This window comes from Drosophila hydei, unplaced genomic scaffold (genome assembly GCF_003285905.1).
Source record: "Drosophila hydei strain 15085-1641.00,03,60 unplaced genomic scaffold, DhydRS2 tig00000149-arrow-pilon, whole genome shotgun sequence".
NCBI classification, from domain to species: Eukaryota; Metazoa; Arthropoda; class Insecta; order Diptera; family Drosophilidae; genus Drosophila; species Drosophila hydei.
The window spans coordinates 294,923-318,369 of NW_022045678.1; the positions used below are offsets into that span (position 1 = coordinate 294,923).

At 40.5% G+C, this 23,447-nt stretch overlaps 7 protein-coding genes across 10 annotated transcripts; 2 read left to right on the forward strand and 5 right to left on the reverse strand.

Annotated features, from left to right (window-relative positions):
- Nucleotides 1–295: 295 nt before the first annotated feature.
- On the reverse strand, nucleotides 296–1,942 carry LOC111592099 (splicing factor 45). Its single transcript, XM_023304126.2, has 3 exons — nucleotides 1,694–1,942; nucleotides 555–1,623; nucleotides 296–487 (listed from the first exon to the last, which is right to left on the reverse strand). Exons 1-3 carry the CDS (start codon nucleotides 1,838–1,840, stop codon nucleotides 393–395), a joined length of 1,311 nt encoding a protein of 436 aa, XP_023159894.2. The 5' UTR covers nucleotides 1,841–1,942; the 3' UTR covers nucleotides 296–392.
- A 42-nt stretch (nucleotides 1,943–1,984) lies between these two features.
- Nucleotides 1,985–4,486, forward strand: LOC111592098 (protein-associating with the carboxyl-terminal domain of ezrin). The gene is made up of 2 exons (XM_023304125.2): nucleotides 1,985–2,287; nucleotides 2,354–4,486. The coding sequence occupies exons 1-2, from the start codon at nucleotides 2,078–2,080 to the stop codon at nucleotides 4,244–4,246; spliced, it is 2,103 nt and encodes a 700-aa protein (XP_023159893.1). The 5' UTR covers nucleotides 1,985–2,077; the 3' UTR covers nucleotides 4,247–4,486.
- A 3,479-nt stretch (nucleotides 4,487–7,965) lies between these two features.
- LOC111592052 (CCR4-NOT transcription complex subunit 3) lies at nucleotides 7,966–14,333 on the reverse strand. Its single transcript, XM_023304052.2, has 14 exons — nucleotides 13,931–14,333; nucleotides 13,563–13,738; nucleotides 13,361–13,458; nucleotides 13,138–13,287; nucleotides 12,027–12,872; nucleotides 11,411–11,480; nucleotides 10,977–11,345; nucleotides 10,737–10,901; nucleotides 9,739–10,039; nucleotides 9,648–9,691; nucleotides 9,534–9,598; nucleotides 9,222–9,446; nucleotides 8,943–9,152; nucleotides 7,966–8,417 (listed from the first exon to the last, which is right to left on the reverse strand). Exons 2-14 carry the CDS (start codon nucleotides 13,585–13,587, stop codon nucleotides 8,319–8,321), a joined length of 2,667 nt encoding a protein of 888 aa, XP_023159820.2. The 5' UTR covers nucleotides 13,588–13,738; nucleotides 13,931–14,333; the 3' UTR covers nucleotides 7,966–8,318.
- Nucleotides 14,334–14,450: 117 nt separating this feature from the next.
- Nucleotides 14,451–16,246, reverse strand: LOC111592051 (transmembrane protein 53). Of its 2 annotated transcripts, XM_023304051.2 has the most exons (4): nucleotides 16,164–16,246; nucleotides 15,684–16,054; nucleotides 15,254–15,614; nucleotides 14,523–15,186 (listed from the first exon to the last, which is right to left on the reverse strand). In XM_023304051.2, the coding sequence occupies exons 2-4, from the start codon at nucleotides 16,013–16,015 to the stop codon at nucleotides 14,788–14,790; spliced, it is 1,092 nt and encodes a 363-aa protein (XP_023159819.1). In that variant the 5' UTR covers nucleotides 16,016–16,054; nucleotides 16,164–16,246; the 3' UTR covers nucleotides 14,523–14,787. The 2 variants fall into 2 exon arrangements, with proteins under 2 accessions (XP_023159818.1, XP_023159819.1); XM_023304050.2 differs by lacking the exon at nucleotides 16,164–16,246 and having other exon boundaries at nucleotides 14,451–15,186; nucleotides 15,684–16,146.
- A 993-nt stretch (nucleotides 16,247–17,239) lies between these two features.
- LOC111592067 (cysteine-rich with EGF-like domain protein 2) lies at nucleotides 17,240–18,868 on the reverse strand. 3 transcript variants are annotated; one of them, XM_023304072.2, is made up of 3 exons: nucleotides 18,336–18,868; nucleotides 17,860–18,282; nucleotides 17,240–17,377 (listed from the first exon to the last, which is right to left on the reverse strand). In XM_023304072.2, the coding sequence occupies exons 1-3, from the start codon at nucleotides 18,790–18,792 to the stop codon at nucleotides 17,316–17,318; spliced, it is 942 nt and encodes a 313-aa protein (XP_023159840.1). In that variant the 5' UTR covers nucleotides 18,793–18,868; the 3' UTR covers nucleotides 17,240–17,315. The 3 variants fall into 3 exon arrangements, with proteins under 3 accessions (XP_023159840.1, XP_023159839.1, XP_023159837.1); XM_023304071.2 differs by having other exon boundaries at nucleotides 17,240–17,380; XM_023304069.2 differs by having other exon boundaries at nucleotides 17,299–17,774.
- A 314-nt stretch (nucleotides 18,869–19,182) lies between these two features.
- LOC111592065 (probable cytosolic Fe-S cluster assembly factor GI11683) lies at nucleotides 19,183–20,953 on the reverse strand. Its single transcript, XM_023304067.2, has 4 exons — nucleotides 20,754–20,953; nucleotides 20,603–20,695; nucleotides 19,887–20,544; nucleotides 19,183–19,822 (listed from the first exon to the last, which is right to left on the reverse strand). The coding sequence occupies exons 1-4, from the start codon at nucleotides 20,814–20,816 to the stop codon at nucleotides 19,221–19,223; spliced, it is 1,416 nt and encodes a 471-aa protein (XP_023159835.1). The 5' UTR covers nucleotides 20,817–20,953; the 3' UTR covers nucleotides 19,183–19,220.
- A 73-nt stretch (nucleotides 20,954–21,026) lies between these two features.
- Nucleotides 21,027–23,390, forward strand: LOC111592066 (protein CNPPD1). The gene is made up of 4 exons (XM_023304068.2): nucleotides 21,027–21,250; nucleotides 21,319–21,615; nucleotides 22,287–22,409; nucleotides 22,477–23,390. Exons 1-4 carry the CDS (start codon nucleotides 21,212–21,214, stop codon nucleotides 23,224–23,226), a joined length of 1,209 nt encoding a protein of 402 aa, XP_023159836.1. The 5' UTR covers nucleotides 21,027–21,211; the 3' UTR covers nucleotides 23,227–23,390.
- The last annotated feature ends 57 nt before the right edge of the window (nucleotides 23,391–23,447 follow it).

The window sequence follows — 23,447 nt, forward strand, 5'->3', positions numbered from 1 at the left end:
CTCTGCACTAGCTATGTGTACTAGACACGATACAACCAGCTATTGTGAGTTGTCACAATATTATCACACGCCTGCTTTGATTGTGCTGGCTTAGGCTTTGCAGTGAAAGAGGGTTGCTTGGCCAAAAATGTTAAAGATCGCTTAGCCAGCAAATTGAAAACGTAATTTAATAAGAAACATATTTATATTACGCCCATTGGACAACTAACTTGTCGTAGCGTGTATGTCTGATTATATTTAGTAGAGTTGTCATAGTCAGCGGCAATTATCGATTACAAACTCTCGCAACTCTGCCAACTAAATCTCGTGTGCGGAATAAATACAACAAAAACAAATAGAGGGCGCTTTGCTTAAACTACAAATAAACTTTATACCAAACTATTTTTATTGACTTAATTTAATTGAAAACTTTTAAATTTATCAAAGTTATAAAATCCAGCACGCACTTGACGTCCACCAAAAAATCGTCCATTTAAATCTACAACAGCTGTAATGTATGGGAATATGTTATTAGATTATTATTTCAAACGAGATTTGTTAAATTGAAAACTAACCTTTAATGGCGCTCTCAATACGTTTAAACTCCACAAATATTTTGACCGCATCCTCCGGCACCGTACCAAAGGCTTCATGTATGATAACACTGTTCACTTCACCATACTTCGTGTTGCATTCATCTTTGACTTCGGGCTCGAGTTCCTCATCTACATCGCCTGGTCCGACCATGTTGCGAAGAAGCACCACTTTACTGGGTGCCTTCATGATTTCGGTTATGCTAGGCTCTGGCTCACTGGCCGCTGGGGGTGCAGCTGTCGGAGCACTGCCTGGCAATGGTGGCGGTGGCATCGAGCCAGCTGGAGCAGCAACAGGACCTGGACTCGAGACTGAAGGCGATGCGGCCACAGCAGGCAGCTGAGAGAGAGGTGGTGATGTTGATGGGGGTGGTGGTAGAAAAACGTCTTTTTCGTGTATGATACGACCGCCGCGCTTAGACGTTTTCTCCACTTGCAGCGCCACGGACATGCCCTGCTCTGATTTGCCCAAGCCTTGGCCATCCTTAAAGCCATATTTGGCCATTATCTTAGCCGCTACCGAGCTGGCGGTATATGGTATAGTTACATTTGAAGAGCCATCTCCATTGTCAATGGAAAGAGATGGTGGTGGCGCAATGGCTGCGCCACCACCTTGTTTGGATACAGAACCCGGCGCTGGCGGACTGTAACGGTCCTCGTCACTTTGTCTTTGGCTAAATCCACTGAATTTCATGCTTGGCGGGGAGTTATCATGATTATGAGTGTCTCGGCGTCCACCACCACGATTCCGTTTGCGATCACGTTCTCGGTCTCTGTCTCGATCGCGGTCCTCACCTCGATTGGTGCTGCTGTTACTGTTGCGCGCTTTGTCATTGTTTTTGGATTTATCTTTAAGTTTCTCATATTCGTTGGGCCATTGCGGATCATATTCGTCCACAAAATCCCAATCATCTGTTTTTATGCTCTCCAGCGCCGGAGCTGGCGCCACTGTGGTGCTGGTAATAATTGGCTTGGCAGCCACAGTCACGGGCACAAAACTCTCCGCGTCAGCATTGCGCTTAGTGCGCAAATTCACCACAGGTGTCATAAGCTATGCAAGGAAATTATAAATTATAAATTATATTATTGCAAGTTTCAGTAGTGTAAACAATTGAACCCACCGGTTTCTTAATTGGATCCCTCGCATTGGATTTTGGCAGTTGGGCTTTCTTTACTGCCAACTGTGTTTGCAACATTTTGATACCCGAAGACCATCCATCCATTTGGCTAGCGCGCGGCTTTGCGTCTATGTCGTCGTACAAGTCCATTTTGCATTTACACTTTTTTGTTTTATTTAAAAACAATAGAAACAAAAACTTTTCACCTCCGACTTAGTACATAGTATCCAGTGCTGCAAAATACTTAGAATCAGTGTGTCACAACACTGCTAGCTTAACATATGCGCTAACAGTTCGGTTAACAGTGTTTGCGTTACGAAAATGTTAGAGTTACGTTGTGCAAGACGTTGACCTAACATAAATGTTATTTGTTAATGTTTATAAAAAATGGGCAATGAAGGCAGCAAACTAAAAGGGCTGATTATTGATAAAAACGCAATCGAAGTAAATGACTTTTGGGCACTCTACAATGCCGAGTCGCCAACAACATGCAACGAAGAAGGAGGCGGCGGTCAGGAGCTGTCCATATTCAAAGGTGAAATTCTTGTCAAGGGCCAGCTATGGGCGGCCCAAGGGCCTATGGAACGGGCCATAAAGGTAAATGCCACAAGTACGAAACTGTAAATACAATTATATTCAATGAATTTAATGTGTGCACTATAGAATCTGATGATCTATCGCCATCCGTACATATTGAAATATATGTCAACATGGGATGAGTCCGGACAAAAACATTTGGCCACAGAACGAGTGAGGCCACTGAACGATGTTCTGGCCCAGCAGAGTGACATACAGGTGTGCCTTGGTCTGCGCACCATACTGTGCAGTCTGATATTTCTTATTGAAAAGGCGATGGCACGACATCTTAATATTTGCACACAATCCATTTATGTGACGGACAAAGGCAGCTGGCGCTTGGCCGGTTTTGAGTTTGTGTGGAAGGCGAAGGACTTGAATAAACAGCTAATAGACTTGGCGCACAGCTTTCGCCAGCCGTTGGCCAGAGACTCGGCCAACAGTGAACTGGGTCTGGAGCAGTTTGCCTTTGCCACCCTCTGCGAGCAAGTACTGGACAAGTGTGGAGCCAGCGGAGGCAAGGCGAGCACGCCGTATGTACAAGAATTTCGCGACTATTGCAGCACACACCTGAAGCACCTGAACATTGAGCTGCGGCCCAAGCTGTCGGCAGTGCTCTTGCATCCATATTTCAATCATGAATTCGTGTTAATCCACTCGTTTCTCTTTGAGCTGCCTTTGAAGTCCGTGCAGGAGCGTCAGCAATTCTTTAGCAATCTAATCGAGCGTCTGCGGTGCTTTGATGAACAAGTTGTTGCCTCCCAGCTGGCCAGCGATTTGCTGTCACGCATGGTACTGCTGGATCCCACCGCTCAGCACTGCGTCACGCCCTACGTGCTGCGTACAAAGACAGAGAATGGGACCGCAGCTCTCTTTTCGCCACAAACATATTTGCATTATCTGCTGCCGCACATACTGAAAATGTTTCGACTGCGGGATGCACAGATACGGCTCATTTTGCTGGACTACTTCATGGAGTATGTGCGTCTGCTGAGCGATGAGCAATTGACGAGCGAAATCTTGCCGCACCTGCAGCTGGGCATGAACGATACCAACGATGTGCTGGTGGCCAAGACATTGCGTTCTCTCGCCGATTTGGTGCCCATTTTGGGCGCAGCCACTGTGTTGGGTGGTGATCGTAGACGTTGCTTTTCGGATGGTCGACCACATGCTGCTGTCTCCACGGACAGCAGCACACCTTGGACAGAGCCTCGCTCGATAACGCCGCTTATGAATGGCAGCGCTGTGGATGCCGTTGACTACATGGTCTCTGGCAGTCCGTTGCCAGTGGAGACCAATGTGGCCCCGATGCCTTTGCGTTTGAGTCCTGATGGCGGCGAGGACGAGAAGAGCATCACGAATATGGGCGAGAAGCCATTGGAGCTCAGTCATAGCAGTAGTACCGATAGCAACACTGACAATGCAAACAGCTCCACCAGCAGTGCAGCGCACGAACAGACATTGGTCAATGACGAGGAGGAGGCGTGGTCCGATTGGGAGAATACGGATGAGCTGCAGCGTCTGCATGTTAAACAGGAGACTTTGGATGAGCTAAATCTGAACAATTTGGAAACCAACAGCAGCACCTCAACACAGACCACACAACCCTCGCTCACCGACTCATTCCGCACCGCCTGCTCCAGTCTATCCACAGTCGCAATGAAGAGCTCCGTTCCACCGATCAATCGCATGCTCATTGATGATCTCAGCGCGCTGGACATTCAAGTGCAATTGACAACGCCAGCCAATGCCTCTGAGCCGGCTGAGTTTGACTTCTTCAAAGACATGGAGCCGGTTATTGAGACGAAGGTCGCAATCAGCGAACCAGAAATTGTGCAAATCGATGCAAGTCGCTTTGCGGCCGCAGCAACGAGCTCAAGTGGCCATGAAACCGATGCCGAGGCCGATCAGGGCTGGGGCCACGATGACGATGAGGATGATGTCGTCTGGGGCAACAATGCAGAGGCCACCAGTGTCTAGTAGTTACGTTAAGCCGTCAGTAATCTATCGATTATAAGTCCATATCTGCCGCCGTATTTCTTGTTCCATTTTAGTTTAATTATCATTATCATTGTCATTGTCATTGCCATTGTCATTGGCATTGGTTATCCTTTGCTTTACCAGAGTTAAAATTGTATAGTTTCTTTTTCCTTAGCTTCGATATTTACTTTCAAGTACAGCTTTTGTACATATTGTATGCAATAAATTCCAATACGCAGGCGCAGAGCGTATAATATATGTATATATATATAAAAAGATATATTTTATGCATTTCTATTAGAATCTTTGTCAATTATTTTATAAAAATAATTTTGGATTATTCCTTTCTGGATGGCTTATTATCATTAAAGTTGTAAAACATTATAGAAAGCATTGCAGAATTATAAAATATATTCTTGATCACAACAAAACATTTTAATTTATTTTATTTTATATTTCAATTGAAAATATTCGCTCTAGACTCGTGCAGGGATATATATATTTACAACTTATATATGCAATACTTTCCTAAACATTTAAAGGCAACTTTGGTGGGATTACTTAGAGCAACTATTGAAATCCATCTTGCAAGAGGCAAGCTAAGAGACATCAGGTATTCGTCATTCCCAGAAACAGATTATCAGGGTTTTGATAATGCTAAATGAAACTTTAATAGGCGATAAGGATTATACAATAAATTTTAATGCATTATCAGTGCTTAATAGCTTCGAACTATACGTGTCACTAGATCTTGAAGCGATAGAAACCCGCCTCCAAACTACTTCGTTAGTTCCATTCTAAAAGTTATCGCTCCAATAGAAACATGAAAGCCTTCGTTTTCCTTTCTTATGACTGCTTCATCAGCTGCTGCGTTGGCGGCGTGCTGAAGTCCGAGGACGACGGCTGGACACTGGTGGCACACAGATTCGAAGGCAACTTTAGCTTCTTCCGTAACTGGGCCGAATACAAAGATGGTTTCCAGGACTCGAATGGCGAGTTCTTCGTTGGCTTGCAGAAGCTATATGAAATAACCGCATCTGAAAATCATGAGGTGAAAATTGAGCTTGAGTACTTCGAGGGAAACACGCGATATGCAGCTTACGATCAATTTCTAATTGGAAGAGCAGTATCCGTTGCGCAGCATTGATCAATATTCGGGAACTGCAGGAGATTCCCTCTACTACAATGTGTGCATGAAGTTCACAACCTACGATTCGGACAATGACTATTCCACGGATAATTGTGCCATGCATCAGATGGGTGGCTGGTGGTACAGGGACTGTTCCTTTTGGTAGGACTACAATATTAATATTAATTAGTATTTTTTCTATTAACATTTCACTTTTCTCTAATGCTAGCAATCTCTTTGGATTGTACCTAAATGGCGCACACAGCGAAGCCTTCAACCGCAAGGGCATGTACTGGAGGAATTGCTCCACGCCAATTCCTACAAAGTGGTGAAGAATTGATTGAGCTCAAATGATCTACGTAATTAAGGCAGGACATAGAATGCCGATTGGAATACAATAACAGCTTTTGTATATTAAAAATTGTACTACAAATTGTCCAATAGATAAGATTGGTTACATATAAGACCAGATTTCTGTGCATGTGTTAGAGAAAATGTTTAGGTAAATAGACGAAAGACCAGTAAATATATCTAAGTGTGTCTTAAAATAACATTTTTTGATTGTATTTTGTAATTGAAATGATATTAGCTTTTAAATTATCGATCTTAGCAAAGTAAGCAAACTAGTTTATTCGGGCATCACTATGATATTTAGTTATGTTTGCTAGGTGGACTGTCTGCATACCCTCTCTTTTCTGCTTGCACGACGCGAGTAAACGGTATTAAAACGTTCATACAGATCACATACATATAAAGAGTGAATAACAAAAATCAGCAATAACAAATCGACCAACGGAATCAAGGAAGTGAGGCGTAAGACGAAGACAGATTACTGTTACACGTGAGTATGTTTGAACAACTTACCAACAACAACTTCTCAATACAATTGATGACAAAGCATTAAATACAAAACGAAATGCAAAAATTACAAGCACAATTTTAATACGAAATACCAATTGATAAATAGATTATAAATATATGTATTTTGTAATATTTTAGCTTTAAGTACAAGCTATTTAATCCAAAATAAAATACAATACAAATCTTCAAGTCATCAATAACCACTGCACACATATACATACATATGCAGATGAACACATTTGTACTTATACTCAAGTATGCATACATACATACCAAGGAGAACAGCTTGCTCAGTGGAGAGCATATAAAAATGTACTTAAACGAAACACAGCGAAGTAATAATATAAGCAGGAAATAAGAGGCATACAGCGCACACATAATAATGCTGCCTTCTGTATAAGAGAACCAATAATGCTATAATCAGGCATTAAGGCCTTGGGGTGTTGATACTCAGTTTATTTAGCAGCATACGGAAGTGAAGTAGCTGTTAAAAGCCGAAGCCTAAATATTATTAGTTAGCTATAGAAGCGATAACAGACATACATACTTTTGGGCGTTTGGAAGAAGACAACATGGGTAGAGTATATAAAACGGTATTTTCCATAAGTATTTAAATATAAACCAGAAATATCCATATAATTGTATTTTTAATAAAATCCAGTACGCAATGGGCGGCGTATAATTGTATGTATATTTTAATGCATTTTTTTGTTTTTTTTTTTAATAATTTTTAAAATGTATTTTTTTTGCATGCATTTGTGTTTTGTTTTCTTTTAAAACTATTCTTGTAAAATTGTTAAATATGTATTTCGTTCTTTTTTATTTGTTTTTTGTTTAGCAAAAATGCTATATTTACGCAAAAACATTCTAAAATGCATTTGTTTATACCATTTGACTATATATGACTTATTAACATTTTCTTTCATTTTTTTGTTTTACGATCAAAATTGAGGCTCAACCGATCAGAGGATTTAAATAGGCTAAATGGAAAAGAAAAGTAAAATAACGCAAATAGTTTTTAATGAAATAAAACAAAATGAACACTAAACATGTTTCAACTATTTACTCACGTTTTGTTTTTATTTTGCTTACATTTAAAAAAAGGTAATTTTACGCATTAATTTGTTGTTTGTTTGTTTGTTTGCCTTGCGGCATTCATTATCATGCTCAACTTAATCAATGATCTTAGTAATCGTAATTACATTATTAAATTTAAATAAGATCAGCTGAAGTTTTATTAGTGTTTACTTTTATTCTCACGAGTTTTTTCTTTTATTCTTTTACGTTTCTACGCAAACGCATTGAAAAAATTCGGTGCGCTAATTTGTTTATAATTAAAAGTATTTACTGCACACTGCTGCGCTCTTTATACATGATGCAAGTGCGATGGATGAGGAGGGGGAGGCGGGGTGAGACAGAGGAGCTCGAGTTGGAAGGGTTTAATGAATGCATGAGAACGCTAAGCGGTATACTATTAGGAAGTTTGGGGGCGTGGCGTGACGGGAGCGGCTGCGTGGGCGTGGACGTGGACTTAGGCGGGGCGAGGAACAACTGCCAGAAAATTGAAATTGTTGCACGTATTTTGCATAACTTTTTTATAGTTTTAGTTTCTTTTCTTTTTCTTTTTTCTTTTTTTTTATCATTTTTTGTTTTGTGTAGGAAAGTAATTCTTAAAAAAAAATAATAAACAATAAAACATTTATATAAAAAAGCATATGTTTTTACATGCGTTTTCCGAACAAGTATCAGTAACATACTTCATTGTTTTTTGTTTTCTTTTCTTTTGTTTTCCGTTTCTCTCTTCCTTTTCACTTATGCTTACGGCTTGCTTGCTGTATCGCTTCTCTTACACATGATCTCTTCATTAGTTTATGGATTTATTGTTGAGTGTGTGTGTATGTGTGGGCGTGTGTGTAAGTGTGTGTGTGTTCTGATTCTATTCGATGAGTTTGAGTGAGAGTGAGAGTGTATTTTTCTGATGTGGTACGGTATGATTATTGTATGCTATTGATTCATTATTGTAGTTATGGATTGATTTCCTCGTAGACAGCCGACGCATCCGCATCACAACAACGCAGCAATTCAATTCAGCTCCTTGTCTTCTAAGTACTTGTATTCAAAGGTGAAGCCCTCCTTTTTGCGCTGACTCCATTTCTCATAATCGAAGTAGATGTACGTACCCTGAAAGCAAATCAAATTATCATAAAATACGAGTTTATTATATGTATAGAATTTCAATTATTTTTATTAATTAATTGTATGCATAACTAATTGCAACATATCAAATTTGGTAGATTGAAAGCGTCTCTGGAAGCAAAGAGTTCAACGCTCCTTAAAAATAGTTTTCAGACTGCTCGATTCGAAATCGAATTTAGATATAGAATTACGGCAAGGCTAGAACCTGTTCAGCAGATAAAATTGGTTTTTGATGGCATATAATAATATATAAATCATCCCTATTAAATTAGTTAAATGCTTAAATATAATCCACAACTCATATAATACACATCTTTCTACCGTTTTATAGGAATGTTCCCATATTTTTAAGTTGACTTCTAACAGTTAAATTATTGCGCAAGTGCAATGTATTTAAAGGATCAATTCGCTCTTATAAGGAATATATACATATATAAACATTGTAATCCACCTTAGTTTGCACTCAAGCTTAGATAAAATTGAATTATTTGTTGACATTATGGAACTCACCTGCTCGTAATCATCGTTGATAATCTTAGGCTCCTCGTGCCGTTGAAACCACATCATGTATTTGGTGTGGAAGCGCCAGCTTTGCTTTTTGAGCGCCTTTGCTGCGAGATATTGCGCCTTAGAGCCCTCCATATAGTAGAATACAAAGAAGAGCGTCTCCGTCGAGAGCCGTTGATAGAATTCAACGGTATCGTAAATAGGCAGCTGGGCCTGTGATGCATAAAATAGCATTTATTACAGCCATGTAGGATGACAATTGAATCAATGTACCTGACTCACCTGTGGATAGTGCGCTGGTGTTTGCACCGGTGAGCGATGAAAATATGTTTGCAGCTTCTCAGTATCAATGGGCTGTGGCAGGTGATGATATGCGGCTTCCATCATTTGGAACTGCAACTGATGCTCCTTTTGAAGTGGCGTTGGACCCAGCGGCGTGACCCCTAACAGCGGTGGTATGTGCGCCTCTGTTGTGGCCATTTGCTGCTGCTGCTGCTGTTGTTGTTGCTGCTGTTGTTGTTGCTGTTGTTGTTGTTGCTGCTGCTGTTGTTGCTGCTGTTGCGATGTATGCGTCTTTGCATTGGGTGGGACCACAACACCACCGCTGACGGCTGTGGGCTGACCAGCAGCATTCGCCAGATTCATGAGTCCACTGCCAGCTGTGGGACCATTGCTAGCAGCAGCTACGATTGTACCAATTGCTGCAACTGCTGCTGCTGCCGCTGCTGCATTTTGTTGCTGCTGTTGTTGCGCTGCTGCTGCCGCTGTTGCAGCTTGTTGTTGCTGGAGCTGTTGCTGCTGCTGCTGCTGTTGTTGTTGCTGCTGTTGTTGTTGCTGTTGGTTGGCAGTTGTTTCGGTGCTGAAATGCTGTTGTAGCAGTGTTTGCAGCGCTGCTTGCTGCTGCGCCACTTGTTGTTGCTGCTGTCTCGTATCTATATTACTTGCTTGCTGCTGATTTAGGGAATTGGGCTCGATCACAGATCGATTAATGGCTTCCTGTGCCATGGTTTTCAATGAAATCGCATCGACAGCATTACTGTTGTTATTGCTGCTGCTGTTGCTGCTGCCGCTGCTGCTACTACTGAGTGAGACGGGCAGGCCTGTAAAATAATCGAAGCAAAGAGCAATAAGCATTATATATTAATTACAATTATTAAAATAAACAAAACAGAATTTATAACTGCAAGACTTCGAAGTTTGAATACTCTTAGCAGTAGTTAGGGTATATTATATATATATATATATATATATGTATATATATATATATATATATGTATATATATATATATATATATGTATATATTCATATGCAGAGATTGTCTATTAGATACAACTGAATTCTTTTGAAAATATGTAATTATTGGACTATCTTAAGTTACAAAAGTATTTGCTATACGTTTGATATAGTGATCAATGCACAATTTGATTAAATGTTGACATACTTAAAATACCCTGTGCAACAGTATTACTAAAGTGTTGAAAGCTTGCGACTGGGTGAAACTCCGTACCCAGCTCCGAATGGTCACAATCACTAAAACCTAATTACTTAATACTTTTGTAAATTGATTCTCAAATAACATCTGTGTTTATCGTTAAGCCCCGTATATGTTAGTTATAGATATATTATATAGGGTAGTTAATGTTAAGGTGGCTGTGGCTATCGTTTGCGTTCCTAGTATCGACAGACTTATATGGCTAGATCAGTCCATTTACAATGACTACAATAATTTTCAAACATTTTTAGAAAGACTATAAATAAATCACTATAGAGCTTAGCCATTTTCACAAGTGTATTACCGTTTTGCATGTGTGAGGAATTCGTTTGAAGATTGGATAATTGCGCCGCCTGTTGTTGTTGCTGCTGTTGTTGTTGTTGCTGGGCCTGTGCATTGGCGCTTACAATGGCCGCCACCGTGGGCGCCGTTGCCTGCTGTTGCGAGACAGGTCCGTTTTCCAGTAGTGCTATTATTATAAATTACAATAACTTTAATAAATCTGGATATCTTTCATTATAGTTAGCTAATGAGTGGGACGTACATGTGTTGTGTTTAGCCACCGCTGCAAATGCAATTGTTGGTGTCGCTTGAATCACAGATTGGCCTTGAATGTTATTGCTGCTGTTGCTCGCTGATGCTGCAACCACGGCTGCAGCTGCTGCCGCTGCTGTTGCTGCTGCTGGGCCAGCGGAAACAGCTATGTTGGCTGCACTCAGACCAGGCGTTGGGGCATGTGGCTGCACGGCAGGATTGTGACCACTGGCAGCGACAATGTTGCTGCTGCTACTGCTGCTGTTATTATTATTGTTGTTGTTGTTCTGTGTCCCGCTAGACGCCAAAACGGAAGCGACCGTGGGTAGTTGCTGCTGGTTTTTGCTGGGCGTTGAGCTAATAATCTTATTGACTTGAGCTGCTAATAGAATTTAAATAATCCTTCAGTTAACCATCCAATCAATTTGTAGTTTATCTACTTACTATCACTACCCGCGGGCGCTTTAACTGTGGCACGCACTGGCGTCGGCTTGATCGGCTGCTGAGGTTGCTGCTGCAAAAGGGAAAATATTTCATTAAATATCAGTTCACTTAATGTGTAAGACAAACTGCCTAAATGTCTGAATGCCATTAAAGGCGGTTAATTATTTGTATCTGTTAACAGAACTGTTGTCATGTGACTTATCGACAATATACCTAAACATATATCTATATAAAGGTGGTTACATTTTATTTTGTATCTACATGGTCTTCATAAGTTCAAATGCTTAACTAGATCAAAAGAATATATATAAAAGTGAATTCAATAAATTCCTCGCTCTCAGAAGCTTCTTTCTGTCAACAAATTGAATTACTAAATATTATATCGCTCTATAACAAGAACCAGTCATAAATGCTCTGGTTTATGACATCTTGTGCACATTAAATCGGGCTACTGTGCACAATTGGTTGAATATTAATTTGTTAAATTGTTGTGCGAATGCGTTCTGAGTATAAATAATATATTTAGGCAAATATATAATATGTTTGCAAGGTTAATAATTCAACGGCACCCCAAATAGAACTATTATTAGTTAGTTTATTTAGTGCAAACACTTACCTTGGCTTTGCTGCTATTCGCATTGCTTTCGCTACTTTTGTTGCGCTTCTCGCCACCTGTTGTCGCCTCGGTGGACGTTGTCGCTGAGGATGAAGCTGCGCTGGTGTCGCTCGCATAGCCCACATTGTTACCATTCGATTGCTGTGCGGCGGATGCTGCTGCCGCCGCAGCTGCTGCCGCTGCCTGCAAATGCTGGAATTGGGCTGCACTGGCGGCGCTAGTACCACTGCCAGCGCTGCTGCTGCCCGCCGTCGCTGTCTGCTGCTGTGTGGAGGAGGATGGCAACACCTGCTGCACAGTAACTGGCGATTGCGATGGACTGCCGCCGGATGTAACGCTGCTGGGCGAGCCGCTAGTTTCGTTGCTATTGTTGCTATCTGTTGTGGCCGTGCCGCTAAGCTCGACTTCATCCAGACCGATAATATCATCATAGATGAACTCGTTCTCTTCAAAATCTGGCTCCTGCGATGAATCGATATAGTATTCGACATCATCTTTGATTTTGTTCACTTGATCCGCTTCGACACCATCGTTGTCCAGAAGTCGCAGCAACGTTTCCAGTTTAGTTATATGGAATTTATGACGATCCAGCTTACTCCGTAAATCATCCATGCGCTCTTGTTTGTCGCGATCCAGACGTTTCTTTTTACCCGCTAACAGCGATTCAATTTCGCTCTCATACTGATCGATTTGAATTTGCAATGTACTAATTGAACCGGTTAGCCAATTGCGCGCATGATCCTTGATCCGTTGCGCTGGATCCATTTTTTGTGCGGCGCCCAAGCCTTCCTTGGAATACGCTTTTGTTTTTGTCTCCCGCTCCACCACCTTGAAGCGTTCCATTTGCTGTAGGTATATGAAAATTAATAACATTAATAAAGGGCAATTGGTTTCTAATATCGCCGCGATGAATTGTGATTGTTTATCAAGTATCCGAAACATTCTTCAAAATCAATTATATATTGTCTTTTTGGAATTGGTATCACAGGTAAATTTAGATATGTATGGATCAAAACAGACATAGGACTAAAAGCGATCTGTTGTTTGCTTTGTGCTTGAGATTGATAGAGGCGACATATTTGTGTTTTAATTCTAAGTTTAAACAACTTGCCGTTTCAATGAGCCTTCGATTCTCGAGCAGCGCACTTTTATCTTTAATCTCGGCGGATGCGATCCATGATTTGATTTGATCTCGTAATCGCTGAAGCTTCTTAATTTCCTTTTTAAGGTCTGCCTCATACTTTTCCTGGAGATGCTTTTGCTGTAAATAAGAAATTTGTATATAAGTATATATTGAAAGGAGATATCAAATTTAGATGGTGTTTTGCGCTCACCTTCTGGTTGGTATTTGTAGCATTGTGTACCTTTTTCCATATATCCTCAAACGTTTCCACGCCCTCGCCTACCTTTTTTAAACATCGATCAATTTCGCCTATCGGGATATATCGATAATGTTCACAGTATCAGTATTTAAACACACATCATATAAAATAAATACATACATATATATATGTATGTATGGAGAATTCTGCTTACCTTGCAATTTTCTCGTCGCAGCCATGGCTATGTGTGCTCTAGTGGTTTCTGCTGGCGCAAATAGTCAGACATAGTCCGCTGCAAGCTGTCGCGATTGTTTAGTTATATCACCTGCCCGCAACACAATCACTGCTGCTGTGTGCTGTTTGTGCCTGACCAGAAGTCGGCAACGGCGTCTGCAACATAAATGGATCAATGTTAAATATGCATTAATTGCGCACGCACACACACACACAAACACACACCAGCGCGTGCACCGTTGTTTCGACGTGTGCCGCGGCATTTGTGGCGGTGGCGGCGGCAGAATCAAATCCATTATTTGGGTACACACCTAAGCGTACGTTTACTGCTGCCGTAGTTTTATTTACCTTAGATCCCAGTAGCTTCACCGAAATGTATGGAAAAACACTCTCTGCCTGCCTTTGCTTCTTCTGCCTCTTTTTGCTTGCACTAATGTGTGGTGGACTGTGTATATGTGAGTGTGCGTGCGTTTGTATGTGTGTGATACCTTCGGGCCGTCGGAGATTTCGATTTTTTTTGGCTAAGCCTTTTTGGGCAAACGCAACGTGGCAGCTGTGCTGGGGTTTCTTTTATATTGATGAGTGGAGCAATAAATATGTGTGCTTGGTCTTAAATATATAGATTTATGCAATTTATACATTTAAATAAATACGCTTAAAGATTTTTCGCTTGCTTTTTGTTCGCTTCTTCTTCTTCGCACATTCCAAGATGGCGACTCGCCAAAACTTATCGAATATAAACGATTGCGCCACAACATTTCGATAATTGCACATCACCCTGGCTAGTTATGTAGCAGTCAGCTGTCATTCGAAAAATATGCAATTTAAAATTTAAACTCGTGCATTATTAAAATTTATGATAAATTACTTTATTTGCGCTCGTTTTGTGCACTTTGCCAAGGAGGGAGGGGAAAAATATAAGAATGCACACGCTTTTTAGATTCGAGTAACTCTTAAATTCGTTTCTACATTAAAGCGGCAGCGGGCGCCAAGCGGTCAACTGCATTAAATTTGTTTTTCTTGTGTTTTTTTTGTGTTTTTCAATAGTTACGTTTAAAATTTTTGCAATTATTTCCAATTGAGTATTGTTTGCAAACAGTAAGTAAGTTTTATAATAGTTGTGCTGCCTATCACATACGTGTTTGATGCGTTGTTTTCGTCTGCGCGCGCTCTTAGCATTTTCAAACCGAAATTAAACTGTTTTTTTAATCGTATTTCAAATTTGATTGCTGTTGTTGCTGTTGGTGTTGCTGCTGTTCCATGGTTTGTGCATCGATGACATCGCCAGTTAACTGATAGGACGTTAGAGAATTAGCCATACAATTCCTAATAAAACGGCACACACATTGCACATATTGTGCTGGATACTTGGTAAAGATTTTGACATGTTCGGCATCCTCAAAGCAAAAAGACGACACATCGATACCTTGATCGCGTCGCATTCTTATAAATTTTTCAACATCTCGATATGGTATGACAACATCACTTTTCGAATACAGAAACAATTGTGGATATTTGTTTGTCTCGTTCTTTAGCTCACTGAAAGGACTCGCGTGCACCGGTGTCGACTTCACAAACAAACTCTTAAAAGCCACAAAAGTCTCCTGCAATTTCATCGAGCATTAGATATTATGGAAATGGGCGGGTGTGGCCGCAAACTAATTAACTTACCTCAACAAACCACATAATGCTTAGGGTCAATGTTATGGCCAAGGCTGTGATGCAATTGCAGCGCTTCTCTTTGCCATAAATAGCGGTAATGGCACGATATAAACCGAGCATGCGTCTTTCCCCTGGCGCCGAATCAAAGATGACTCCGCGCACCTGCAATGGCGATTTGTGCTTGCGAACGGCCAAATTGATGTGTTGATAGAGATATGCGCCGCCGTTCGAAAAGATATGAAATATCAATGGGTGCGCATCAAAATTCATATCCTGTATAAGCTTCAGAATCTTTTCGCCAATCGGTATCATTTCACTGCGCTTCCAAAACAAGGTGTCCACCGGTGCAGTATATCGGACAGTGATGAGTCTGTCAGAAGATAAAGAGTAAATAGGTCATAACCATTATTGGTGAATCTACTCATTGGCAGCTACTCACCCCCTCTCCTCATAGATCTTGGAGTATTTCATTAGATAACGATCCTGACAGCCAGCCCAGCCCAACAGCATGACGATAGGTACATTATTCTGCTCATCGTTGCCGCTAACCAGCACGAAATCATTATCGGCCGTCGGTTTGGGAAACTTGATGAAGTATTCTAAAGTATCTTCACGTTCCAGTATCCCTTGGTTCTCCTGCTGTTGTCGTTCGTTTGCCATGCCAGCCGATCCTCTATAGGGGCGATATTCAGTAGCAATATCATTCGCTGTCAGGCCATATGTTTGTTGTTGTGTTGTTTTTGTTAGTGACGACGATGACGGCGACGACATTTTAGCATTCGAATGTGTGTGTTATGTTTTTCCTAAATACTGAAACTTACTTTAATATTATTTGAAATTTTTGTTTATATCTTTCATCAAAATAAAAAGAAACCAAACTATTTACGTGTTTTGCTTGGTTACGCAAAAGCCTACTTACTTGGCTTTATATGCTATGGCTTTGTCTATTGCCAAAAAAAAATAAAACTAAACGTTGCTGTATTGATTTTGTGTGGCGAAAATGTAAACGTTTTGCTTATTTACGAAAAAGACAACGCTTGTTACATTTTTTTCCTTTTTACCAGAACTGAATTGATTTTTCGGCCACCGAGAATAACCAGCAGAGCTTGACCTTCTGGCCAAGCAGCTCGGTACGCACAAACAAATATCAAATATGCTGCTACGCGTGCTGCTGCTGCCGCCTCCTGCTGCTGATGTTGCAGTAACATGCCGCATTCCAATTTCCAGCCGCTGCTGTTGACTGTGGCAATGGATGCGAGTAGGACATGCGCAATGCTCTAACAGGATATTACGTTAGAAATAATCATTTAAATTGATCGTCAAAGCAAACTTTCGAAAGCAAGAAGCCGAAATAGCGAGTAAAATGTCACTTAAAAAGTTTTATATAAAAATGATATGGTTTTATTTAATTTGTGTTTGTAGCAAATTCAAATTTGGCGCTTACATTTCATACCAGCTGTTCGGAATGGTATAACACATGCACAGCAAGAAATGATATATCGATTCTTTTATTAGCCTCCGACACAGCCAGTTAAAATTTTCAAATTGGCACTTTTGCACAGCTGTTGAAATTGGTATAAAACAGGTCAAAATCGATACTTTTACTGCATATTGTTGATGTTTAAATTTCAAACAAAATTACAATTTGATTTAAAATTTAAGTAGCTTAAACCTTTTTTTATATTTTACAGCAGTTTTCAACAATAAAAGAAGATGTATCGATACTTTTACTTGCTTACAAAATTTCATTTCCAAATTTCGAATTGGCACCTGTTGTATAAGGTATAAAATTGGCAAAAAATAGTTTAAAAAATGTGATTAATTTATTTCACTTGCACTCAAATACATCGGTAATACTTGGAAGTCTTTTAATAGAATTCAGCTCATATGGCCAACTACATTTTAACTCTACAATGTTATTTCTTTGAAATTAAACGAACAAAATTTGTTTTTCATTATACAAAAGAAAATATTTTTCAAATTTGGCAATTTTGGTATATCTTAATTGAAATCAAATTTGGTAATTGTATTAAACTAAATTTGACTAAGCTGTGGCTGTGACCTGTGCGTATTACAGTTCCTCTCGCATTGAAGCCACCACCTCCGGTTGGGAATCGATTTCCGCTTTCAACTCTACTGCAAACAAAATATAGAAAAACATAACATAATTTAAACACTGCAGACAAATGCTTATGTACGAATTATTCATAGAATAAAATTAACGTATAGATCAGCAAACATTACAAATGTCTTTTCATTTTTGGTTTTCTTTTTTTTTTTTTGCCTTATAATGACTTCATGATCAAGGCCTCTAGCTGCTGTGTATCAATTTCTGGCTTTTGAGCGCCGCTCTGTGCTGTCCAATTCAACCAATATTCGGAGGCAGCTATATAGATGGCCACCGCACCACCAACGATATACGCAATATGTGTCGAGCTCTGGAAGATGACACAGGTGGCCACGCACATGCCGAAGTAGGTGAGAAGTCGTGTTATGTTCACATATGAATCACGTTGCTGCGAGGATAGATCTGTGTAAACAGTTCCAGTGATTGAGGCAAGAGAAATGGTGATAGTTGTCAAACTATATTTATCAATAGTTGCACAAACACTCACCTTGACATTTGCCATCCTTAAGCTGATAGCCATCGGCACATTTCTTGCACATATCCGGGCCATCGCCATCGCAACCATCACAGGAACGATCGCATTCCAGGCAAGAAAATGAGCCTTCGTTGTTAACGCAGAACTGCTGTGGTCGACAAGCTCGATGCTGATCCACACATTCGTTGATGTCCACGCAACCGGTTTCGGTGTCCATGCGCCAACCATCTTTGCATTTGCGACAACTTTTGGGACCAGCTCCATTGCACCCGCCATCACCGCAAGCAGCATGACATGGGGTGCATAGTAGCTTTGTGGCATCCCGAAAAGATTCATAATTGTTCTCATCGCAGTCGTTGCAATTGATGCCCGCATAACCACTGTCACACAGGCATTGTCCATTGCCTTTACGTGTGCCATTGCCCTTGCACTTGCCTGGAAAATTAAATATATAAGAAATGTACTTTATTGTCACATTTACCACTCACCATTATTATTGCAATCTGTGCACGGCTGGCAGGTGGGTCCAAACGTATTGCTTGGGCAACAAACGTTCAGCTGGTTTATGCAAAGCCAAGCATGTAAATCGGGCTCCTCATCTTGCTTGCTTGTAAACCATTCTTCAATCAGTGACTCGTGGTCGTTGCTTAACATATGGCAGTGATCCTGTCCTCGTTTAACCTCGTTGCACAATTGCTCTTGGATCTCAACTAAACGCACTTCACTATTCTTATAGACACGCATTTTCTCCTGCTCCCAGGCTGCATCTCCGCCGGCATGTTTGCCTCGTTTTGTGCGCTCCAAGCCCAAGTTAAATGATTCCACGAGTACTGTGCAAGCTTTGCAAGGTGGTAATTTAGTGGATTTATCTTTGATCTTTTGTGGTTCATCAAGTGCAATTGCAATCGATATGAGTGGCAGCACAAAACATATTTTAAATAGCATATTATGTTGCTTCGGTGATTTGGCGAAAGGTTTACGTGTATTTCATTTAGGGATGTTGGTGCTGTTGTTGACTTATCGATACCTGAAAACAATGTGTGGTATCGATAACAATAGCTTTTGGCGTTACAAAACTAATATTTTATTGTATTCAAAGTAATTGTAATTTGTTATTAATGTATTTATTATTTTAAATAGGCATTTTATTTTAATTTTTCTAATGCATTATTTAAATGTAGCATATATTCGAGACTAAATGAAATGAACATTTAATTAATGAATAGAAAATAAATACAAATATATAGCTGTTACATATTTTTATTTTATTATTTATTAATACCAGACAATTATTGGTCTTGCATAAAACTTTAATAACAAATGTAACTTATATACAGAAAATATATCTACAATGAGTCAAAATAAATAGTTTGTTACCATTTAATGTTTAAAGCTGTATTGAGTTTTTCCACAGCATGATATTCGGTATGCAGTAGGCTTTGGGCGTTATAGACGAAATCTTCATATATATATTTAGTTTCGTCTTCTTCAGGATTTGAACGTGGCAGTTGCTTATACAGCTGTTCCAGTTGTTGGGTCAATTCGCGCACATGTTGCCCCGCAGTGGGACGCACCTGTGCACCACCATTGATGCATCCGGATGGGCAGGCCATCACCTCAACAAAATGATAGCCTGGTCCCTTGCCACGCTTTAGCTTTTGCACTAGATTTTGTATATTCCGAAAGCCATTTGCAATGGCAAATTTAAGTACGACCTTTCCATCCTTTTCCAAGCTAATTTCAGAAAAGTCTCGATTGCGCAACGCCTTGAATTGGAGGTCATCGGGCGTCTCTTCGTTGAACAGCTTTTTGGCGGCATATTTGTAAATGTGTTCCGCATAGCCACCGGACATGGTGGACTCGTGTGCCCATATCATAGACTCGGGGGAATCATCTCCCCAGGGCCAATCCATGTTTGAGGGTTCAAATTGCTGTAGCGTTTTTTCCTCTGTCTGAAGCATTTGCTCAACTTCAACTGCAAAAAAAAAAGGAGAATTACTATATATTGTATTGTTGAGAAGAGTATGCATTTAACTTACTTGAGGTAATGACACAATCCACATCCCTAGAGCTGTTCACCTCACTGTAGAAATCTTCGCGTGAAGCTTCCAATTTCTTATCATAGCAGGGCATAACTGTGACATGATAGAAGCGAGAACTAGGCAAACTCAGATACTCGGCTAGCCTGTTTTTTACCAGCACACCCATTATCTGCTGCGGCGAACGACTTGGGGCAATATAGGGCAATATGAAATTGCCATGCGTTTTCTCAGCATAGCACACCCAACCGGGACACGAGGAACTCAACATGGTGAGCTCGGCATTGTTTCGGTATCGGTCAATAAACATCTGTCGGCAGTCCAGCAACGCCAGATCGTCAGCAATCTTTGTGCTCACCACATAGTCCGCGCCCAGCTGCCGCAGATAACCTGTCAAATGACGTGCTGCCTCCTCGACGCTGAGGCCATAGCGATGGGCCAGGCTTAACACCGGCTGCATGGCAATTGTAAACACAACTGTACGGACCTGGTCACTATCGCCAGAAGCTTTGAGCCTTTCATTTTCTCGCAACACCTTGAGCAGCTCTTCTTGGCTTTGCTGTGTAATGAGCACACCTTCCGCGGAGGTTATGCAGCCGGAGCAGGCGAGGCAATCTTGCAGTGTTATCTCAACCTTCTGAAGCTTTTGCTTGCCACTCTATAAATTTGTAAATATTTTTAATTATAAATTAAACACATTTATAAGCTATTTGTACCTCTGTTTCTTCGTAGTAGCCATCTGCTTGTACAGTTATTTTAGATCCAGTTTTAGACTTCGTCTTATCAATTGTCACGGGCTTAATGCATTCCTAAAATGTACTTCATTTGTACTGATTCCTTACAACTTTAAATTTCTGACTAGCTCACCTGGGAAGGAGTTATAAAGTCATCCAAATCAGTTAGTTGCAGCGCACCGCTGAATCGTGACATGATTTAAATGTTATTTATGATTTTTGTTTCTCTAATAAAACGTATTCAAGTCTTGCGAAATCATTTGTTATTAAACGTGAACATGCGAATGGCAATCCCCGTACCGAACAATAACAATAATAAGAAAAATAGTACTCATGATAATTTCGTGACAGATTTTGCATGAGAACTAACTATATACATGTCAGAATTCAAAATTTATTTTTTTTGGACAATTACAATAGAACGCGTAGATAAAATTAAATTTTATATCTTGGCTTGTATTGCCGTTGACAACCCTGTTGTGCTCAGCTATAGGACCAAACAGTTGGTTTTTGCCAATGTGGCAACGTTGACGGTTCCCCTCGAAAGCATTTCGTTTCCACGTTAAATACGCAGAACAATATTTTCTTCCAATGGGGCGAAGTAAATTCGTCGCATCTGCGCCAAAAAAGGTAATTTTTGCAATTGTCTTTATTGGTCACGCACAATAAGCTTTACTAATTGCATTTACAATTCGCAGGTGATGCAGCACGGGGAGTTTATAAATCGTATACGAAAAACGCTTTACTATGGAGGTGTGGACACAACGGAGGCGGATATGGAAGTTTCTATGCCTTTTGCCGAGTATGCCGCTGATCTGTTCTCGGAGCCACATCGCGGCCACTCACTGCATCGTTTGAGTTCCATTGCGGCTGGAAAAACCCATGCAACACCATGCTCTCTCATAATGGCGCTGATCTACTTAGATCGACTGAATAGCCTGGATCCGGGCTATGGCTACAGAATCACGCCACAAGAACTATTTGTTGTGTCATTGGTAAGTGTGTTATTTTCACTTTGTCAGCAGGTCGTGACGAGAACCTGTTGATTGATAACCCACCTTCCGCGCAATAACGCATACACACTTGTATGTATGTGCGCACAATCACAGAAAAGACAAAACACAAATACTCGCACATGCACACGGGCACACACACACACACATAGACAGTAAAAAGCGTTCTAAAACAGCGTAGCCCATAATGAGTAAATAACGTGTGAGCGTGTGTTTGTCTGATCGTTGTTTTTGTAGCTTGGCATTTATTTAAAACTAAATGAGGGCAGCTGGCAACTAAAGTGATAAGTCGCATTGACTGCATAGCATGCATATTTGTATATATAACTGTTTGTTATATACAATATCACCTTTTTTTGGCTTGTGGCCATTCACAAAACAGTGACATCACATCAATATAAGCAATAGACTTTCTAAATCTTTGACCATAATGAGTAAGCAATTTGATTGTTATTTTTATTGTGGCTTGCAAGTAGATTTTGTTAAATGAGAATATCTGATATGTTACAGGTGCATTGTATGCATGTAATATAGATTTGTGTAATTCTTCGTTATTTATAGCAACTTCTGGCTTGGGATTTTGGCCATGCACACAAGGCAGTGACGTCACGTGGTTACTCATAAACTTGTTTTGTTTTGTTTTTTGCTTACAGATGATATCAACGAAATTCTATGCCGGCCACGATGAGCGATTCTATTTGGAGGATTGGGCAAAAGAAGGCAGCATGGCCGAAGACAAACTCAAGCAACTGGAACTCGAGTTTCTGACAGCCATTGTAAATGCCTTTTTTATATTTCTATATACAATTGTGATTATTAATTGAGAGTTTTGTGTCTTGGCAGGACTGGAAGATATACATATCGAACGAGCAATTCTTTGAAAAGCTTAGCAGCGTGGAACGAACGCTGGCCCAGCGCGAGGGATTACGACGCGGCTGGCTAACCTATAGTGAACTGATGCAGCTGTTGCCCAGCTTTACTCTAATGAAATTTTTGCTAAATAACCTGGCTGTTATGGCCTTGAGCTATGCGGCAAGTGTGTTTACCATTGCGGGCGCATTTTTCATTGCAAGCCAGCTGCCGGGCACGCTCTGGCATCGGGCACGCGCCGACACAACTAATGCCACAGCAACGGTAAACACTCAAACGCTCAATCCACTGTCACCCATTGTTACGCCCAATGTTACTGATGCTGCGCCCGTTGAACTATCAGTTCGAGCTACAGCACACAATGACAGTTGCAATGCTTTAAATGTGGAAGCCGAACTCATGAAACTGGAGCAACAATATTGCGACGAGGAAAGACTGATTGCACTGCAACGCAGGCAACGCGAGGAGCGACCGCCCAATCCCTTGTTACCGCCAAATTATCGAATGGAATATGCTACCAAGCAGCAGGACAACACACAGCATTGGCTTAACATCAAATCGCAGTATAGTGAGCAGCGCCATCCGATAAAGAAATTGGGCCAAAAGACATACAATTGGAATGAAGCTAAGAACACCTCCGTATTTTGGCAAGTCTTAAGCGAAGCGATCTCTCATCAGTCGTTCTTGGTGCGCTGGCCGGAATTGTGGCCCAAATTAATTTAAAGTGCGATCTACAATTTTCCCTTCAGCTCCTTTTTTTATTAAGAACATAATCTATTCAGTTTTTTATCAATTCATAAATGCAAGCGCAATTCTTTCAATTGGGTCAAAAATCAATTTTGACTACAAATAAATTATATTTTTCCAACAATATTAATATTTATAATACTAATAATTAAAATCGTTGCAACCGACTGTATAACACTCGCTCGAATAAAACTAAC

What these genes read in the sequence shown, in the direction of transcription:
- LOC111592099 (XM_023304126.2), bottom strand. Translation starts at nt 1,840, where the DNA reads ATGGACTTGTACGACGACATAGACGCAAAGCCGCGCGCTAGCCAAATG. An exon ending in GGGATCCAATTAAGAAACCG is followed by an intron (nt 1,624 to 1,693) that starts GTGGGTTCAATT and finishes TTCCTTGCATAG; the next exon opens with CTTATGACACCTGTGGTGAA. An exon ending in TATTGAGAGCGCCATTAAAG is followed by an intron (nt 488 to 554) that starts GTTAGTTTTCAA and finishes CATACATTACAG; the next exon opens with CTGTTGTAGATTTAAATGGA.
- LOC111592098 (XM_023304125.2), top strand. Translation starts at nt 2,078, where the DNA reads ATGGGCAATGAAGGCAGCAAACTAAAAGGGCTGATTATTGATAAAAAC. An exon ending in CTATGGAACGGGCCATAAAG is followed by an intron (nt 2,288 to 2,353) that starts GTAAATGCCACA and finishes TGTGCACTATAG; the next exon opens with AATCTGATGATCTATCGCCA.
- LOC111592052 (XM_023304052.2), bottom strand. Translation starts at nt 13,587, where the DNA reads ATGGCTGCGACGAGAAAATTGCAAG. An exon ending in AGCGCCCGCGGGTAGTGATA is followed by an intron (nt 11,346 to 11,410) that starts GTAAGTAGATAA and finishes TTCTATTAGCAG; the next exon opens with CTCAAGTCAATAAGATTATT. An exon ending in GGTGGCTAAACACAACACAT is followed by an intron (nt 10,902 to 10,976) that starts GTACGTCCCACT and finishes TTATAATAATAG; the next exon opens with CACTACTGGAAAACGGACCT.
- LOC111592051 (XM_023304050.2), bottom strand. Translation starts at nt 16,015, where the DNA reads ATGTCGTCGCCGTCATCGTCGTCACTAACAAAAACAACACAACAACAA. An exon ending in AAGATCTATGAGGAGAGGGG is followed by an intron (nt 15,615 to 15,683) that starts GTGAGTAGCTGC and finishes ATCTTCTGACAG; the next exon opens with ACTCATCACTGTCCGATATA. An exon ending in GCATTATGTGGTTTGTTGAG is followed by an intron (nt 15,187 to 15,253) that starts GTAAGTTAATTA and finishes ATGAAATTGCAG; the next exon opens with GAGACTTTTGTGGCTTTTAA.
- LOC111592067 (XM_023304069.2), bottom strand. Translation starts at nt 18,792, where the DNA reads ATGCTATTTAAAATATGTTTTGTGCTGCCACTCATATCGATTGCAATT. An exon ending in CACAGATTGCAATAATAATG is followed by an intron (nt 18,283 to 18,335) that starts GTGAGTGGTAAA and finishes TTAATTTTCCAG; the next exon opens with GCAAGTGCAAGGGCAATGGC. An exon ending in TAAGGATGGCAAATGTCAAG is followed by an intron (nt 17,775 to 17,859) that starts GTGAGTGTTTGT and finishes CTGTTTACACAG; the next exon opens with ATCTATCCTCGCAGCAACGT.
- LOC111592065 (XM_023304067.2), bottom strand. Translation starts at nt 20,816, where the DNA reads ATGTCACGATTCAGCGGTGCGCTGCAACTAACTGATTTGGATGACTTT. An exon ending in GCTACTACGAAGAAACAGAG is followed by an intron (nt 20,545 to 20,602) that starts GTACAAATAGCT and finishes ACAAATTTATAG; the next exon opens with AGTGGCAAGCAAAAGCTTCA. An exon ending in GGATTGTGTCATTACCTCAA is followed by an intron (nt 19,823 to 19,886) that starts GTAAGTTAAATG and finishes TTTTTTTTGCAG; the next exon opens with TTGAAGTTGAGCAAATGCTT.
- LOC111592066 (XM_023304068.2), top strand. Translation starts at nt 21,212, where the DNA reads ATGGGGCGAAGTAAATTCGTCGCATCTGCGCCAAAAAAG. An exon ending in TCGCATCTGCGCCAAAAAAG is followed by an intron (nt 21,251 to 21,318) that starts GTAATTTTTGCA and finishes TACAATTCGCAG; the next exon opens with GTGATGCAGCACGGGGAGTT. An exon ending in AACTATTTGTTGTGTCATTG is followed by an intron (nt 21,616 to 22,286) that starts GTAAGTGTGTTA and finishes TTTTGCTTACAG; the next exon opens with ATGATATCAACGAAATTCTA.